Source organism: Poecile atricapillus, chromosome 1 (genome assembly GCF_030490865.1).
Source record: "Poecile atricapillus isolate bPoeAtr1 chromosome 1, bPoeAtr1.hap1, whole genome shotgun sequence".
In the NCBI taxonomy this organism is placed as follows: Eukaryota; Metazoa; Chordata; class Aves; order Passeriformes; family Paridae; genus Poecile; species Poecile atricapillus.
Genome location: NC_081249.1, coordinates 174,880,862 through 174,896,892, shown reverse-complemented (window position 1 = coordinate 174,896,892; position 16,031 = coordinate 174,880,862). Strand labels below are relative to the sequence as shown.

The window sequence follows — 16,031 nt, the reverse complement described above, 5'->3', positions numbered from 1 at the left end:
TGGAGAAAAATCCTGAAACACATACCTTCCGGTATAGAATAATGCAACTGCATTAGCTAAATATATACTGTACATAAGTCTTATCAGCATTTTACCTACCAAAGATGTAAGATTCCACTTTCAAATACAAAGCAGATAGCCAATAATGTATACTTATAATACAGCCCTCTTCTTTGTTTTTTGTATTTTTTTTTCCTCTTTTGTTTTAAACAATTTGGTCACAATGCACCTTTGATATAAAAGCATTTTAAACTTTATTATTAATACTCAGAACATTAGGATTTCCAGAATTTTTTTTCAGTAGCATTTGTAGAACCACTTTTGGTAACAAATACAGTAGTTAGGAATGAGCATCCAGATGAGAATGCAGAAGTGTATTATCCAGAATCCTTTCCAGCTAAGACCATAGGGCTGGTACTGTGATGAGTAATAGTACTAGAACCACAAAAACACTAGAGTATGTTTCTTAGAGGCTACATCCTCTTTTGCTGGAACACTTTATAAATACATATTAAAAAGTAAGGCAACAACTCCAAACTGTCCAAACTGCCATCTCAACTCAGTTTCCAATTAGATCCATGACCACTGGAGATCAATTTCACACTTGTGTTGTTTAACACGTGTCTTTACTCTTCCTAAATGGTCCAATAAGAACATACTGTAATAATTTAGCAATTAGTGTTTCTAAACCAACTCTGGTACGTGTGTCCAATGCAGTATCACTAATACTGGTTAGGTATTGAAGTCCAGGGTGTTACCACTGCCCTTTTTTTTTGTCCAAGGATTGTGGACTCTAATTTGGATTTGCAATAAATAGGTGCACGAATCCAAAGCTCCCTTTCCTACTATGTTTATCACCTACATGTTTTTTAATTCCTAATGTTCAAATTAAGGAAGCACCAGAGACAGCCTGGTACTAAAAAAATGCTCACACCAGTAAACAAAACTTTTATTCAGGACCAATGTTTTTCATGGCCCTGATCTGAATGGACATTCAACTTATGAAGATGTGCAAAAGGAAAAGAAAGTCAAATTACAGTAAAGTTATCCAGAGAAGGAGGATGTTACACAAACTCATAAGGAAATGACAGTCTTTTTTCTCTTTTACTATAAATACACGTAACAGTTTAGCAGAAAGACAAGCTAAATTTTAAGATTGTTCACATTTGAAAGTTGTATTATACTCTCTGCTAACGATAAATAAGGAACAGGTCCTGACAATGGAATCTGACATTGCAATTTTCATCAACAGATCTTTGAAGACTGGTTTTAAAGAAGGGTTAAAACAATGATTATGTTTGCAAAGTTCTGAGAAGTCCATCTGTTGTCCAAACTTTGGATTAAAGTCCTTATTTTTTTCCTTTACTTAGAGACAGGTATATACAGTGCTGTTGTAATAATGAAACAAATGTGAAATCTACTGTAAAGTTGCACAATACAGAAAACTGTTGCTCCATCTTCTACTACATAAATGTGTGACTCCACAGGTTAATAATGCTGTTTTGTTTTTTTGTTAAGTTGGAATTATTCCATCACGTCTAAGACCTCTCTTTAATTCCAAATCCTCCAGTTTTTTCCACAGTTCTTCACGCTCTTTCTCTTTCTTCTTCTCACTGACAGATGAAATAAAACAAAGAGTTATCAGGAGAGAAGACTGTATAATATGTTAAAAAATATATAGTTGACATTAATTAGCTGCACTAATTTTATTGAACACAACTGCAATCTTCCCAACATATATTTGACTCTTTTTTTATATTTTCTTTTTTATTTCTTTGTTACCTACATAAAATATAACTAAACAAATCAGTATGAAAACATAAGCTGAGCAAAGTGACAGTGTTCACAGACATTAATTTGCAATGAGGAATTAAAAAAATTCAGTGGAATTTTATTACATAACTAATCTGTCAAGATTATAAAAATTTCCATTATTCACTAAGTTATTTAATCATTTTTATGCTTATTTACGATATAAATAATCTTATAAATCACAGTGGCTTTCTAGAAAGCACTCCCTGATTCTTTTAGAGTCGCTATTTTTACTTACAATGACCGCTGGCTTCCCTAAAGCTCAGGCACCAACCAAGGCAAAGTTCAACCTACAAGATGTGCCTTTTGTTCAGTGAGTTACTCTTTTTCCACACAAAAATTCCTGCAAGAGCTATGTAGCATTTGCTTTAACAAGAGACTTTAGTAGCTGATTTGAGAAAATTAAACAGCAAACCTAACATTTACTTTACCTGCATTGTTTGCTTTCTAAATTTCCTGTCTCTGCCACAGCTTACTGTGAATAAATCTCATCGAGACTGCAAGGCACAAAATGCTTTCAAGTTCTATGATATCACCTTGTAGGTTTAGATGAAATGGAAATCTAACAATGACAGATACACAGATTCTCTGCCAGTCACATTACAGAAGTCTTGAGAAGTATTTCAAGGGATTAGAAACATTCCTATACGCTTTGATTCAGTCAACATACCAACATCTGGCTCATTTGTTTGGAATTTTGATTTCCCAAGAGGATTTTAAACATATAAAAAAGTACAAACAACTTTCAGAAAAATCCCTGAAGAACAGTAAAAGGTAAAAAAAAGAGCCTATTGTTACTGGAAAGTATTTCAAATCAAATACAAGAATAAGTGAAATAGCCTTACATTTTCAGGCTACTTACCAATATTTATCTTCTAATCATTAGGAAATACATGCCTGCTTACCTAAAGGTCTGCTAGAGGATGATCACCTCATCCAACTTACCTATTTGACCTATCCCAGCCACTAATATTGAACATATTTCTCCTCAAGCTTTAAGTAGCATCAAAGCTACCCTTTTGAAAAGTGGCTTTATTAAGATGCTAAAGATTTTCTGGAAATGTCAATGTAAATACCCTTGTTTATACATTCAGACTTTAAAATTATAAGAAGTAAATAAAAATGGTGAAATGGTTAGCACCAGCCTTGGTAAGAAATACAATGTCAGCAGGTGCAGAAGAAATTCTTTGTGTAGTTCAGCCACTAAACCTCCCCCATTTTCCAGACATGGGACACACCACTGCATTCTGTTCAGAACAGAAGTTTCTCATCTTAAGGGGCAAAGTGCAACACCAAGTGATTTGGGTCACCAAGCTGCCACTGTGAATAGCTGGATTAGATGATCAATCCTAAAATTCTTTGCTAAGGAACTACAGTTTTGTCTCAACTGAACTAGGAGATTGGCACTTATTTACCAATACATATCAAGAATATCTGGCTTCTTAGTTTAAACATAGCTCTAAACAAGTCTCTGAAAGTAAAATACCATATTAATGAACTAGCCTGTTATGTGCAGATTTTTTTAGCTATAAAACAAAGTGGAATGAAAGGTCAGTGTAACTCTAGTCACACAAGTCAAAAAAACTACAACAGCCAAGAGACTTTCAGGTTGGACTGCCCTAAAAACCTCTGTTGACATGCAGTGCCCTTTGCATTGCTCGGAGAACTCTGAGTCACAGCCAAGGTATGACTTAAATTAAGTTACAAACTGTTCCAAATTCCTGAAATTTCCTCATTTTTTTCACCTAATCTTTGCATAAGGTAAAACTCTTGAGAAAAGATGCTGCATTGTAAAGGAGAAATAAAGATTAGGGAAAATAGGAGAAGAGACAAGAAGCCACTGGAGTTGAACTAATACCTCTGTGAGTGGTGTATTGAATGGATCCTGCATGCTGAAAGATTCAGATACAGCAGGACCTCTGAATAAGAAATAAAAAGCCTGAGAGATGTGGTTTTGCTTTAAGATCACATCCAGCCTACAAACTGCAATTTGGAAAAGCAAATCTTACAGGTTTCCCTCATGTCTCTTTCCAGACCTCAGTGTAACTTTATTTTAAAAAAAAAGGTCTTTAATCAAATTTACCTTTAAACCCTTGTTTTCCTTTTATTATTGAAGATCTTGATACACTTAAGTGTTTTGGAATGCAGAGTCAAAAATGAATTGCATGAGGAATGTGGATTCCCAAGCAATGCAATGGATACTGTATTTAATAAAGGCTAAAGAACAACCTGCACACACAATCTCACATCCTGCAATGAGAAGCCTAACGAGCAGGCAAGGGCAGAAATGGTGCAGTGTCTATTATGTCTGAGATTATGCAATTGCACCTGAGTGTAAGGGGAGAACTAAACTGCAGGCCATGTGCACAGCTGACAAAAAAAAAGCTTTAAAAAGTTACCGCTGACGATCTGACTTGTAAGTGGCTGTCAGCTCGTCAAACATGGTGCTGTTCATTTCCATAAATGCCTTCAACACATTGTAGACTAAAGCCACAATAGCCCTGTGAAACATGGAAAAAGAAGAAAGAAAGGAATCCATTAGTTTCAGGTGAAATCGAACGTGAAATAAAAAGTGTCTTCTCTTCCCAGCCTTTCTGTGACCAGTTCTGTTCCTGCAAGTATGGTTATGTAAATTCTTCGATTTCAGTGAAACTACTTTTGATTAACATACTTAAAGGTGAGAATCAGCTTTCATGTCCCTACTGACTACTGAAATGGAGCAGGCCAAAACTCTAGGGTAAAAGGCAACAACAGAAAGCTATTACATATAACTACAGTCTCTTCTCTCATGCTGTGGAGCAATTCTGAATGCAACTTCAGAGATTCAAATCATCAGTGCTGGCAGAAGGAATAGAATTCAAACACAGAATGAAAGTGATTCATATTTCCTTATGACTCTTCTATGAAGCTGAATATTCAGTGCATCTATGCAAAATACAAAGCTGTATTTCAAGAGTGATTTCCTTGTGCTCATACAGTTCATATTCATTTTCCCTTTCACAGTTCCTGATCCACTACTCTGGCTGTCATTTTCAGACCCAGGGCTGCTTAAGAAGCTGCTCCTCAGCCAGGAGGCAGTGAATCAACAGTGCAAGTGCCAGGAACCTTTGGAGCTAATCCTTACAGCACACAAACTATGTGCCATTTCCCACGCACCCCCCTCTCTCTCATCTCTTTAAATAAACTTTCATTTTTGTTGCCTACATGAAATATTTTCTTATAAATATAAAGAAAAAAATATTTAAATATCTCCTTTATTTCAGATTTATCTTTACCTGGCTCGCATAACAAAATTTCTATGGGTATGAAAACTCTGTGAACTGGGATACTGGAATATTCTCATTACCAGAAGCATCCCAGTGCATAATATAAAAGGTTGGAGACTGGTATAAAAGGTTGGAGTCCTGTGCCATGGAAAGCGTTCTTTTGTGTTAAGTTATAGAGGCTTTCCAGCAGCCTTAGATTTGTCATGGAAGCACACAAACTTCAGATTTTGACTAGGTAAAGAACAAAAAGACCAATGTTTGAAAAGATGAAACATTTTACAGCAAGGTCTCAAAGCAACTGGGACCTGAGCACAGCACAGCTCATTAAAAATACTGGGTTTACTAAATGCTAATCATCTTGACTTAGAAAAACTTCCCAACTAAAATACAGGATATATGTCATCTAACTGTAATATAATCTTTCATGAAAACGCTTTTTACTAGGTTATTCAGTTTAAAATAAAATTGCCTAATTATCAATATAAAGTAACTACTCAACTATAGTCCTAGAGAACAGCTGTACCTAAATGAATTTAGAAAAAACAACCCAACCTAAGAATATACTGTCTGTATGTTTCATGGATGTTTAAAAAAATGCCAACACCAAAAGTGTCCCAGAGGTATCAGTTGATGATACAGCCACAAAGCTTTATTAATGCCAAATAATATTCTTCTAGACAATTTACAATCAGGCTTCAGAGCCAACCCATTTATAAAAAAAACTGCGTAGGAGAAACACTTGATGATCAACATTTTTCCTTCAGTAACAATGTAACATTTAATTACTTCTTTTTTCCAACTTGTGAGAAGGTCTATTTTTATCCCACAAGGTAGTGATTTTTGTACACATACCAGCTAATTAAAAACACTGAGACAAGCTCAAGTGCAGACTAATATATATTGGCATTATCAGAGCTGCACTTGCTCAGTGCAGCTCTGAGTCTGCATCTCTCCCATTCAGATGTTCTTCAGCAGATATTTCCCAGGTTTATCAGGGTGATGTCAAATGGTAAGATAAAGTGTAAATGCACAAACTTACGGATTCCAGTGCTCTTTAGAAATCCTGTAAAGGCTGGAAAACATGATGGGAAGTATAACGTTTGAGTTCTCCTCTATCAAACTCATGATGTATTCATTATTCCAATAATACAGCGCTCTTTCAGCCACCTTTGAGTCAAAGAAATAAAATATTAACAGGAATTCAGATACCTGTAATTTTGTGATTTTCTGAAGCAAAAACAAATCACAGAGAAACTCCACAAAGATGAGCTAACAGGAGTGATCAGTTTTGGAATTAAATTCAAATCAGTAGCATAACATGTATGAATGGAATTAAGTTTCTATCCTGTAGTTCTGATCCCACAGCATTCACTCTCTATTTCCTGAGCAATGTGTTATTGCTCACTGAAGACTGGGTGCAGACACAGCATCAGTGCTGCATTTGGAGGGGAAGAAGAGCAGAGAGAGACTTCCCATCACCCTTTCCCTCAAAATAAGGAGTGCAGATGGAAAAATCCCAGCAGCACTGGGATACCAGAGGAAGGAGAGAGGGGAAGGCCCAGCAGCTGGGCTGGAAAAGAGAGGAGAAATCTTCAGCAAGGGGAAGGTAGCAAGGACAGTAATTACCCTGGGGAGGAGCTGGGGGTTAGGAAGGAGGATGCTGATCTGAATTATGATTTAAAAAAAGATGTAGTCCAAGGAAGAGCTGAAAAGTCACATCTGTCTTCGTGCCAGGACAGATCACCAGACTTAAGATGGAGACAGTACAGGCCAAGAACTTTATATCCTCTTCACATAACCATTTACATCCCATTCATTGTCCTTCCTCCCATTATACAATGTGATCAAAATAGGCTACAGTTTGTGTCACCTCGAACCAGACACATGGTTAGGTGGTTAGAAGGAAGAAAGTCAGAAAACAAGAACTGCACAATACTGCACCAAAACCAGGGAGTAAATCCATCCTCTGAATCCATCAAGCCAGCACCTGCCACCCACAGTGAGAAGGGCTCAAAGTCTGCTTGGACACAGGTTAAGGATTTGTGAGGGGCTCAGGACAAGTTCTGTGCTGTAACCCCAAACACCTCCAACAAATTATTAATGGAGCTCAGACCTAACCTTCCACCCCAATATATCCTCTTCCACAGAAGACAAGTATTTTAAAACATAATACTTACATTTTGGGGGGGAGTTATGTTTGAAACTGAAATTATACATTCCTATACAAACAATAACCTCTACCACTGACCTGAAAATGAGGGCTAGAGACACACTTGGCAATTTGTTTAAACAAGGGTTCCTGGATTTTGACAAATTGTGATGGTTCAATTACATCCAAGATTTCCTCCAGCTCTCCTAGGAACATGACCTAAAGACAAAAAAGAAAGCATTGAATATAGAACCTCCAGATCATCTTGTTCTGCAGAACACTGGTAACCTTCAAACTCTTCAGGAAGAAATAGAAACCTCACTAGCTCAGTGAGACCCCTCTCAAAAAATGTCATCAGTTCTACCACTGGCAGCTTTTGGACTCAGTCCCTTAAAACAAGGACAAATTTCTTCTTCAAGGCTGCATTTAAAGTATTTTGAATGAAATTCAGAATTACAACCGTACATTTATCTATGCTGAAAACCTTGTCTCATACAAAGATCTGAACAACCAAGGCTTACACTTTCAAAACTCAGAAGATTCTCCTAATATTCTCATTCTTGAGAGCAATATTCAATATAAAAATTAACAATATAATATAACAATGTAACAGTTTTGCTGTTTCACAAAACCTTACTAGGGAAACTCTGATTTGCATTTGACGCAAAAATACACGTTTAACTGCATATTTTACATATTTAGTAGGTAAACGCCACATAAAGTATCTTTCATCCTCACTGGAAAAATACTGCCTTCATATATAAACAATTCCAAATCTAACAGAGTTTTCCAACCTAACCTCAACTATGTTTATTTCCTTCTTTCTAAAAAATTCTCTGCAGATGTACCAGGACTTATTTTATGAAGAGAAACCACAGTTATCAAACTTTTCAAGCCAAAACTGTTCAAAAAAACTAAAGTATTGAAAAATCATCTACAAGAAATAATACCAAGATTCACCACAGCATGTGCTATCAACCACAAATTATTTAAAGATTCCCTGCTTGTTATGTTTTAGAACAAAATAAATTTTGTTGTTTTTTTGGTTTTTTTTATATACTAAGCATATCACTTGTAAGCATATCACTTACCTCTTTCTGACTGCAGGTTTTGGGCCAGAATTTCATTAAACCTCTAATGACCTAAATTAGAAGGAAAAAGAAGTTAGATTTTTTTACTTTTCTCTCTACAGGGTAAACCATTCATAATGAAAAAAAGAAGTATGAAAGAAAAATATTTACTGGTTCTGTGAGTGAGGGGTCTTTCTCCAGAAACTGTACTATGCAATACGCCAGCTGTGAGGAGGTAAGAATTTATAAAAACAAAATTAGAACACTTCTAAAAGAAACCACAAAACCCCAACTTTTAAAAAAAGAGACACTTAAGGCAAGATGCTATTCAGCTCTCTCAAACTACATCTAATTTTAGATTGAGATGCACATTTGCACTGTGCAAATCCATTCAAAGTTCAGTTTATAAGAAACAAGAGGACACTTTACAAGAACAATCAGAGTGACAAAGTAGCATATAAAATAAAAATCAGAACAACTTGGAATTCTAAATACAGTCATACAAGCAGTGTTTTGAAGCTTCTGCTACTCTCTGTATCTTTTTACTAATTTTATATAGCAAAGTCATGAGAATTCTTGCAAGATGAGTCGACACAGCTAAAACCTGGAAAAACATACTGAGAAAGCAGAGCTTTATCCCCATAAGAAATACTGCACTATTTGAAAATCAGAGAGAAAGGCAACAGGTAGCAGTTATCAGAAGAAAAATTACATCATGTAAGCTGGAGGTATAAAAAGAAGTATGAGAGCATAAATGCAGTATTAAGGAATGCGTGAGGGAGAACATTAAATGAAAAAATGTGGGTATTGGTATTGAGAAGGTTGCCAGGGTAAAGAAGAGCCTTGACAGAACAAGACTAAGGAAACCCAAACATCCTCTTGGGAGAGAGAATGGGAAAGGCAAACTTGTGAGAATGAGAGAAAAGCAGAGAGGAAAACATAGAGAGAGCATAACTATTAAATAAAATTTCCAAGATATTACAGATGAATGTTATGCTTTTAATTACCTAATCAGAACAGAAGCTAGATATTTACCACACAAAGGATATTGAATTAATTTTGAAAAAAAATCTATTGTATTTTTTCCACATTTAGAATTTCCCCCACTTCTTATGTGCGTGTAGTTAAATTTAGAAAGCAACCTTAAAAAATATACATATAATTATTATTGAAAAGAAAATATTTCCATATTTTCTACCTGTGCATGGAAGAGTGATAAACTCCTGACAGTGTGTAAAGGGATCAGCACCTTCACCAGAAACTGTTTATGCTCTGCCTTGAGAGGTAAAGCAAAACCATTGATAATACTGGAAATTAGAAAAGAAATATTTATTAGTGTCATCATCACAGAGAGCAATACTGAGGTCTGAACGAGCACTTTCTTGATTAAAATATATTTAGCAGTCTGCACCTGTTTACAAATAACGCTTGTAAACAGGTGCTGACTCTGGTCCTGCTTTATATGAGCAGGGCACTACAGATCTAGGTAGCAATCCAGCTCCCATTAGGAATAATCACATAAACAGCTGCACAAACCTGTTGCCAAACAGATAAGACACTGTCTATGTGGTCTGAAAATTCATGTAAGTAAGGTGGTCTCGAGTAATTAACCTACCAAAATTAGACTCACTCAAAACATTCACCCTGCTAAGTGTGCTCAGAAGAAAATAATCCTCCAGGCATGAAAGGATGAAGTGTGCAGTATTTAATGCACTCATACACATAAAATCAGTCCAACACTTTGGCTGTAACTTGCAGGTGGTTATATATTCTTGGCAAAGATGTGACAGAGATTTGCACATGGGCTTAAAGATGAGCATGTGCACACATCTGTTTTCAGAACCAGGGATTATCATAATACTTTTTCCGAATCTGACACTATCCTGACGTGCCCACAAGGGAAGTCTGAGTTAGATAATAAATAAAGACTCATTTACCTTCCTAAAATTTCCAACAGTTCAGCTACGCCATTGAAGTGTTCGGTTTCATAAACAAATCTAAAAAAAGAAAAGTTAAACATAAGCAATATATCAGTTTCCTAAAGCGTTCCTAAGCAAAAAGCACCTTCTTCCACAACTTACCGTAGAAAAATATTATTAATCTGTTTTCGGATAAATGCTCTAAGACCCAGGAACTTGCCATAAATTCTGTGCAAGACTGTTTTTAGGTAGTCTCGTTCTCGAGGGTCTTCGCTGTCAAACAGCTCCAACAGCTGTGTTTAAAGGAAAAAGAGAAGTGAAACAGGAGACATTTGACAAGTAGGGCACACAGACTTCTGTATGAAACTGAATTCATGCAAAGACAGGAATGAAAGAATGTAACATCCATGGTATCCAAGGAGTAGATATCCAGTGTTAAAAAAATCTGCTGGAACCTCAGAACAACATCACAAAACTCAAAATAATAAATTTGGGATTAACTAGCTCCAAAATACTGCCTTCTTTCTCCCCAAAGATTACTATAAGATAGTTTGCCTTTTACCATCCACCGTTCCCTGGCTCTGCAGAACCAGAAGATCCTCATTTGCTCTAATACTCTGTTCTCACAACATTGTATCAAGGTCACATTTTTCTAATTGCTTGTAATTTATATGATGAGCTCTTAAGCCTTCCTAGTGATTGCATGGCCTTCACGCTGTGGAAAGACTCAACAGGGAAGTCCATGCCAGCACTGGATCTGCTGTTACAGGATCTCCACCAATTGCCAGAAATCAAAAAAACATCAGAGGGAATTAATCCTTCACTTTGAACAAAATGGTGATTTCGTTATCAATGCCAATTAAAAAAACAAAACAAAACAATGAACAAAGAAAAAAAAACAACAGAAAACCCACATTTACTAATTAGCTCTTAAACAGCAAAATGGTTATGTGAGACTCAGTCAAAGAGAAGGTGTTTTAGTGTCTGCTATTGCACAAAATATATCCCAAACACTGACACCTGAAGCTGCATGGAATGAGCAGCAGGAATATCACCTGCAGATCTTTGTTTTGCTCCCCTTGGATCCTCTGCCACAAAAGTATGAGCTTTACATTAGCCACCTTCTTCATTTTTTTGTGACACCACAACATTGGCTATTCTGGATATTCGGAATTAATTCAAAGGTAAACTTTACTTACAAGCAAAAAGCACAACTAACTGCTACGTATGTGCAGAAAACAGTAATTTTAGGTAATTTTTAATAATCATAAGCAACCAGTATCTGTCTTGCACAAAAAAGAATGTAACTGTCAGCCAGTACCTGTCTTGCAAGAGAAATAAAGACAGTTTGTCAAAAAGGTCTTACAAATGCTTAAGATGCTGTCAGAAAATCATTACAGGAGTGGCAGAAAATAAAATTATCTTAGGTTCACAAACAGATAAAGTATAAATACATATTACAAGTAAATATGTCAGTGTATGCATGCTACACCTGATCTCTGTTAAAATGCTACACAACCTTTGAGGTGAAAAAAAGATAGGAAAAAATTTGATTAAAAATGGAAAAAATTTGATTTGATTTGTTAGGCTGTCTGGGATCTTTTTTTTCTAATATCCAGGTCTAGGACTGATGCACACATTCTTCCTCATTGTTTTGCACATTTCTGCAGCTTACAATGAGTCCTCACTGTATTTTCCTTGCAGTAAGAATCCCTGGCAGGAATTTCATCAGGGAAGTATGAGGCTTGTCAGCTGCCCTCCAGAGGTTAGAAATACATTGCTTTGTTCAATTAGTTCTAGATTTAAATAAATAAATAGTCACCTCATCTTTCCCCAAATAGCACATTTCAGCCTAAGACAGCAAACAGCTGGAAGCATTTATGTTTTTCGTTTTCTTACTGGATAGAAAAGTATTTATATTTCCAGTTCTCTTAGGCAGATCCTCTCTGGAAACACTGCTAAACTCAGTCTCTCATTAAAAAGAAAAAATTATTTTGCTATGTCCAATTTGTTATCAGGTTTTTAACAATAAAGTCTTATTTTTATGGATAAGCTGCAAGACTCCCATATTTTATGTTGACTATTCTAAACATACATAGAAAAGGGAAATTAATTTTCCAAAATAGCAACCAACATAACAGAGAGACTTGTGGATATATTTGAATAGTATGTCTCTTAGCAACCACTGCCAACCATTTCAAACTGTACATAAGCAGGCTTTAGAAATGAACAGCTACACTGGTAAATACAGTATTTTATTAAAACATACAGCTGAAAGCCAGAAACATAGCTATACTTAAAAAAAAAAAAAAAATCATGTAAACAAGCAAAAAGTTTGAAAAAAGTCCATTAAAAAAACTAACTTTTTCGTGTTTTTTTATACAGGCATCCTTACTGCCAAGAAACAGTTCATTAAAATTTATTTAAAAAACAAATTAAAAATTAATTTTGAGACAAAGCTGATTCCAAATACTCCAAATGTCCCACTTGTATTGTCAGTGTCACGACAACACCAAAATGCTTGATGTTCTTAAGTCTCAAATTACTTTCCTGTGTAAGGGAGCTCCATTGCAGATACTCAGGAGTTACTCCTGACACACAACAAACACAACAGGAAGTGGAAGGACACCCCAGTTCCTACAGCTCAGTGTGTGTGTGTGTGTGTGTGTGTGTGGCTGAATAGAACTTTTTGTAGAAAAATGTTAATTTTAAATGGAGACACTGTGCACAGCAACATAAAAATGTGCATCACCAAACCACATGGCAAGAAGACAGGAGTCCTTGGAACTCCTTTGACCTCTTAAGTGTCACATCATCTTTTCCGATACACAGGTTTTAAAATCTCATACTCCCTCTTTTCAGTAGATACTATTCTTCCATTTTGTAGATTTAATGAAAACTAGCAGGATTTAAAAAAAAAAAAAATTAAATCCTTGGTTTAGACCCATTCTCCTGTGCCAAACTGACAGTTTTGAATGTCTTAAAGGGTATGAGTGGGATGTTGCCAGTCATGACCAAGTTCAGCAGCACAGAACAGGAGCATCTAAGAATTCTTTTTACTAGATTTTGAAGGACAGCACATGCATTCATCCTAATGCAATCCTGCTCTATCTAATCAAACTAAAACCAGCCTGGAAAAACCTGTCAGGAGTGATTTATCATGCATATTCTTTTATCTCCACCAGGTACTGGATGAACACACTGGTGCACCTCCTTGTCAAATCAATACTGAGATGAACAAAAAGAAAACCACCAGAGGTTTGGTCCAGAAGAAAAATGCTCTTGTGTTTAGGAGATGGATAAAATAAAAATGTAAGTATATCCTATTGCTTTTGTAGGATGACAAAGGTCTTGTGATAATGAGAAGGAAACTAAATTCCTTTCTTTGAAACTTTGAATGTAAGGACAGAAATTGTTCTTTTCACTACATTTTTCAGGTATTCTTCATCCAAACAACATACATGAACAGTAAGAGCAAAACTTTTATTGCCTGAGCACTACAGGAGAAAAATAAAAGCTCCATGAGTGATAAGGGGCAAGAGAAAGGTCTTCAGAAATGCTGAGTATCTCCTGCCAACTCCAGTTTGTTTTTCATTCAAATATCAGCCTGCAAGTAGGAATCTTTCTAAATTCTCCTAATTTTAAAAGCAAGCTACAGACAGCACAAGCACAAAGTTCTTTCTGACTTTGCAGTTATACAAAAACTCACAAAGGGAAAAGAAAGCCCAAGACAAGCCTGTTCTCAAAACTGAAGACAAAAGGTGTGTGGAGTGTCCTGACTTATCCCAGGAAACAACTTCCTTCAACCACCTCTGTATGTACAAACAATATTAAGACACATTAAAGCTGATGTTTAAGAAGTCTCTCTAGATATAAAGAATAGCATTTTGAGACTACTTGGTAGCAAACTTTTCATTTTTTAACAGTTACTGTTTCAGCTCCCTCTCAAAACCAGTAAGTCAAATATTTTGATTGAGGTATTGAAACTGGATCCAAACCATCTATTTTATGTATCTATAGCAACAGAGACTGACATATAAACACACACACACACCTTCTTCCACTACCTCCATAGATTGAAAACTTTCATTGTAGATGCTGATTTAGCCTTTTTCTGTTGCAAATGAAGTTACACTTTCAAATTCCAGACAAGATCTTTTTACAGGATTTTTTTCCCCCCCAAAAGCAACACTAAGCCTTAAAGAAAACACACCAGCTTACCTGCAATACAAATTTCTGATCTATGTACTTTTTGGCAATGCTGGGCTGAAATTCTTGGCTTTCCAAAAATCGTATGAAAAACTCATATACAAGCTGCAAATGAAAAAATAAACAAAACACAGTTTAGTTTATGACTTGATTAATCTTTATATTTTTAGTATCTCCCCATGTTATTTTGTTAGAAGATTAAATGCTTATCTTTCCCCAGTACAAAGGGTTAAAAAAAATGGGAAATATTCTTCTCCTTTATCAAATTGCCACCTTTTAGTTAAAATTAATTACATTAGTTTTTTAAGCTGCCTTTGCTTATTTAACTCCAGTCAAAAACATTTCATCACCAAGAACAGGCACTGCCATCTTGTAATGCTTGTTATCATCTTGTAAAGCTTCCTAGAGTAATTGGGAAGCACATTTAAACTGCCCTCTGAACTGCTGAAGTCACATCAAATACAGACATTACAATTCCGAAGGGGTTGGTGAAACAGTTGGAAATATTTAAATTAAATTAGAAACTGCTTAGAGTAGTGTTCCAGTACAACTTGAAACACAGAAGAAGAATACAAACCAGAATTTATTCAGAAGTTCCTAACTTACTGTAAAGATTAGCCTCAGGGCTGGAGAAAATCTGCTTATTTTCATGCAATTCCATCTCTACCTAAACTCTTCAGTGGGACAGCAAGACTTTTCATTTAGTGGAGAAAAAGAAGAGTATAAAAACCAGGGAACAAGGAAGTGAAGTGAAACAGAGACTGCTGTGGACTCCTAAGACAGCAACTCTGATCTGTCACTGATAATGAGCTGCCAGCCAGCCATTCTCTTCACAGAACCTTTTCATAAAGAGCAGCCATTGAAAACTTTTTCCTTTTTGTCTTTAGTGAGTATGAATATTGATACTAAAATGAAAAAGAAAGCTTAAAAATTACATTTTAAAATCGTTTTAAATGATTTTCCATGACAGCAATATGCTGTAAAACTGCTGCTGATATTTTATAACAGCGTTCTCTGACTTCTCAAAGGAAGCAATAGGAAATCAAAAAGCAGGAGAGACGTTTAGAAAGAAGCTGTGGGAAAAGTGACAGCTTACATAACACCAACATTAAATCATCAGGAAATCAATTCCATTGACTTTTTACAAATACTTTAGTGAATTTCTTCTTGGCAATGGTAAGCCATCCACTGGATAAGAAATTCCATCATTTCCATGCAAGTAATGACTTTTTGAACTACAGCACCAATGTGACTGAACGTGCTGTTTCCAGGCAGGCACAGCTCCTCAGAGATGCCTTGAAGTTTTGAAGATTCTTATTTTTGTGGAATTTAAATATAAATGAGGGATGAACCTACATTTCAACAGATTCTGAATTAGAGAGCACAAAAGAGTGAAACAAACCACTCACAGGACTGTGCATGCAACTATAAAATCAAATCCTCATTTCAGGCATAGATCAATTTTGCTCCTTTCCTCACAAAAACTCCCAAACTCCAAAAATGGTTACTCAGGCAAACTTCTTGTAAGTTTACCAGTGGTGTAAGTCATTATCCTGAACTAACACATACAGGACACTCTTCTGTATTTTCTATACAGGAAATTACT

The 16,031-nt window shown here is 35.8% G+C and overlaps 1 protein-coding gene across 2 annotated transcripts in view; it reads right to left on the bottom strand.

The window, feature by feature from the left end:
- Positions 1-230: 230 nt before the first annotated feature.
- The window catches only part of PPP2R5E (protein phosphatase 2 regulatory subunit B'epsilon), a 68,231-nt gene continuing 52,430 nt past the window's right edge, over positions 231-16,031 (bottom strand). For both annotated transcript variants that reach the window (XM_058840020.1, XM_058840027.1), the window contains exons 5-14: positions 14,438-14,530; positions 10,379-10,509; positions 10,235-10,294; positions 9,496-9,604; positions 8,469-8,522; positions 8,319-8,369; positions 7,327-7,446; positions 6,118-6,245; positions 4,212-4,313; positions 231-1,613 (exon numbers count right to left, since the gene is read on the bottom strand). In XM_058840020.1, coding sequence (XP_058696003.1) covers positions 1,514-1,613; positions 4,212-4,313; positions 6,118-6,245; positions 7,327-7,446; positions 8,319-8,369; positions 8,469-8,522; positions 9,496-9,604; positions 10,235-10,294; positions 10,379-10,509; positions 14,438-14,530 — 948 coding nt within the window. In that variant the 3' untranslated portion in view covers positions 231-1,513. The remainder of the gene's footprint in view (positions 1,614-4,211; positions 4,314-6,117; positions 6,246-7,326; positions 7,447-8,318; positions 8,370-8,468; positions 8,523-9,495; positions 9,605-10,234; positions 10,295-10,378; positions 10,510-14,437; positions 14,531-16,031) is intronic.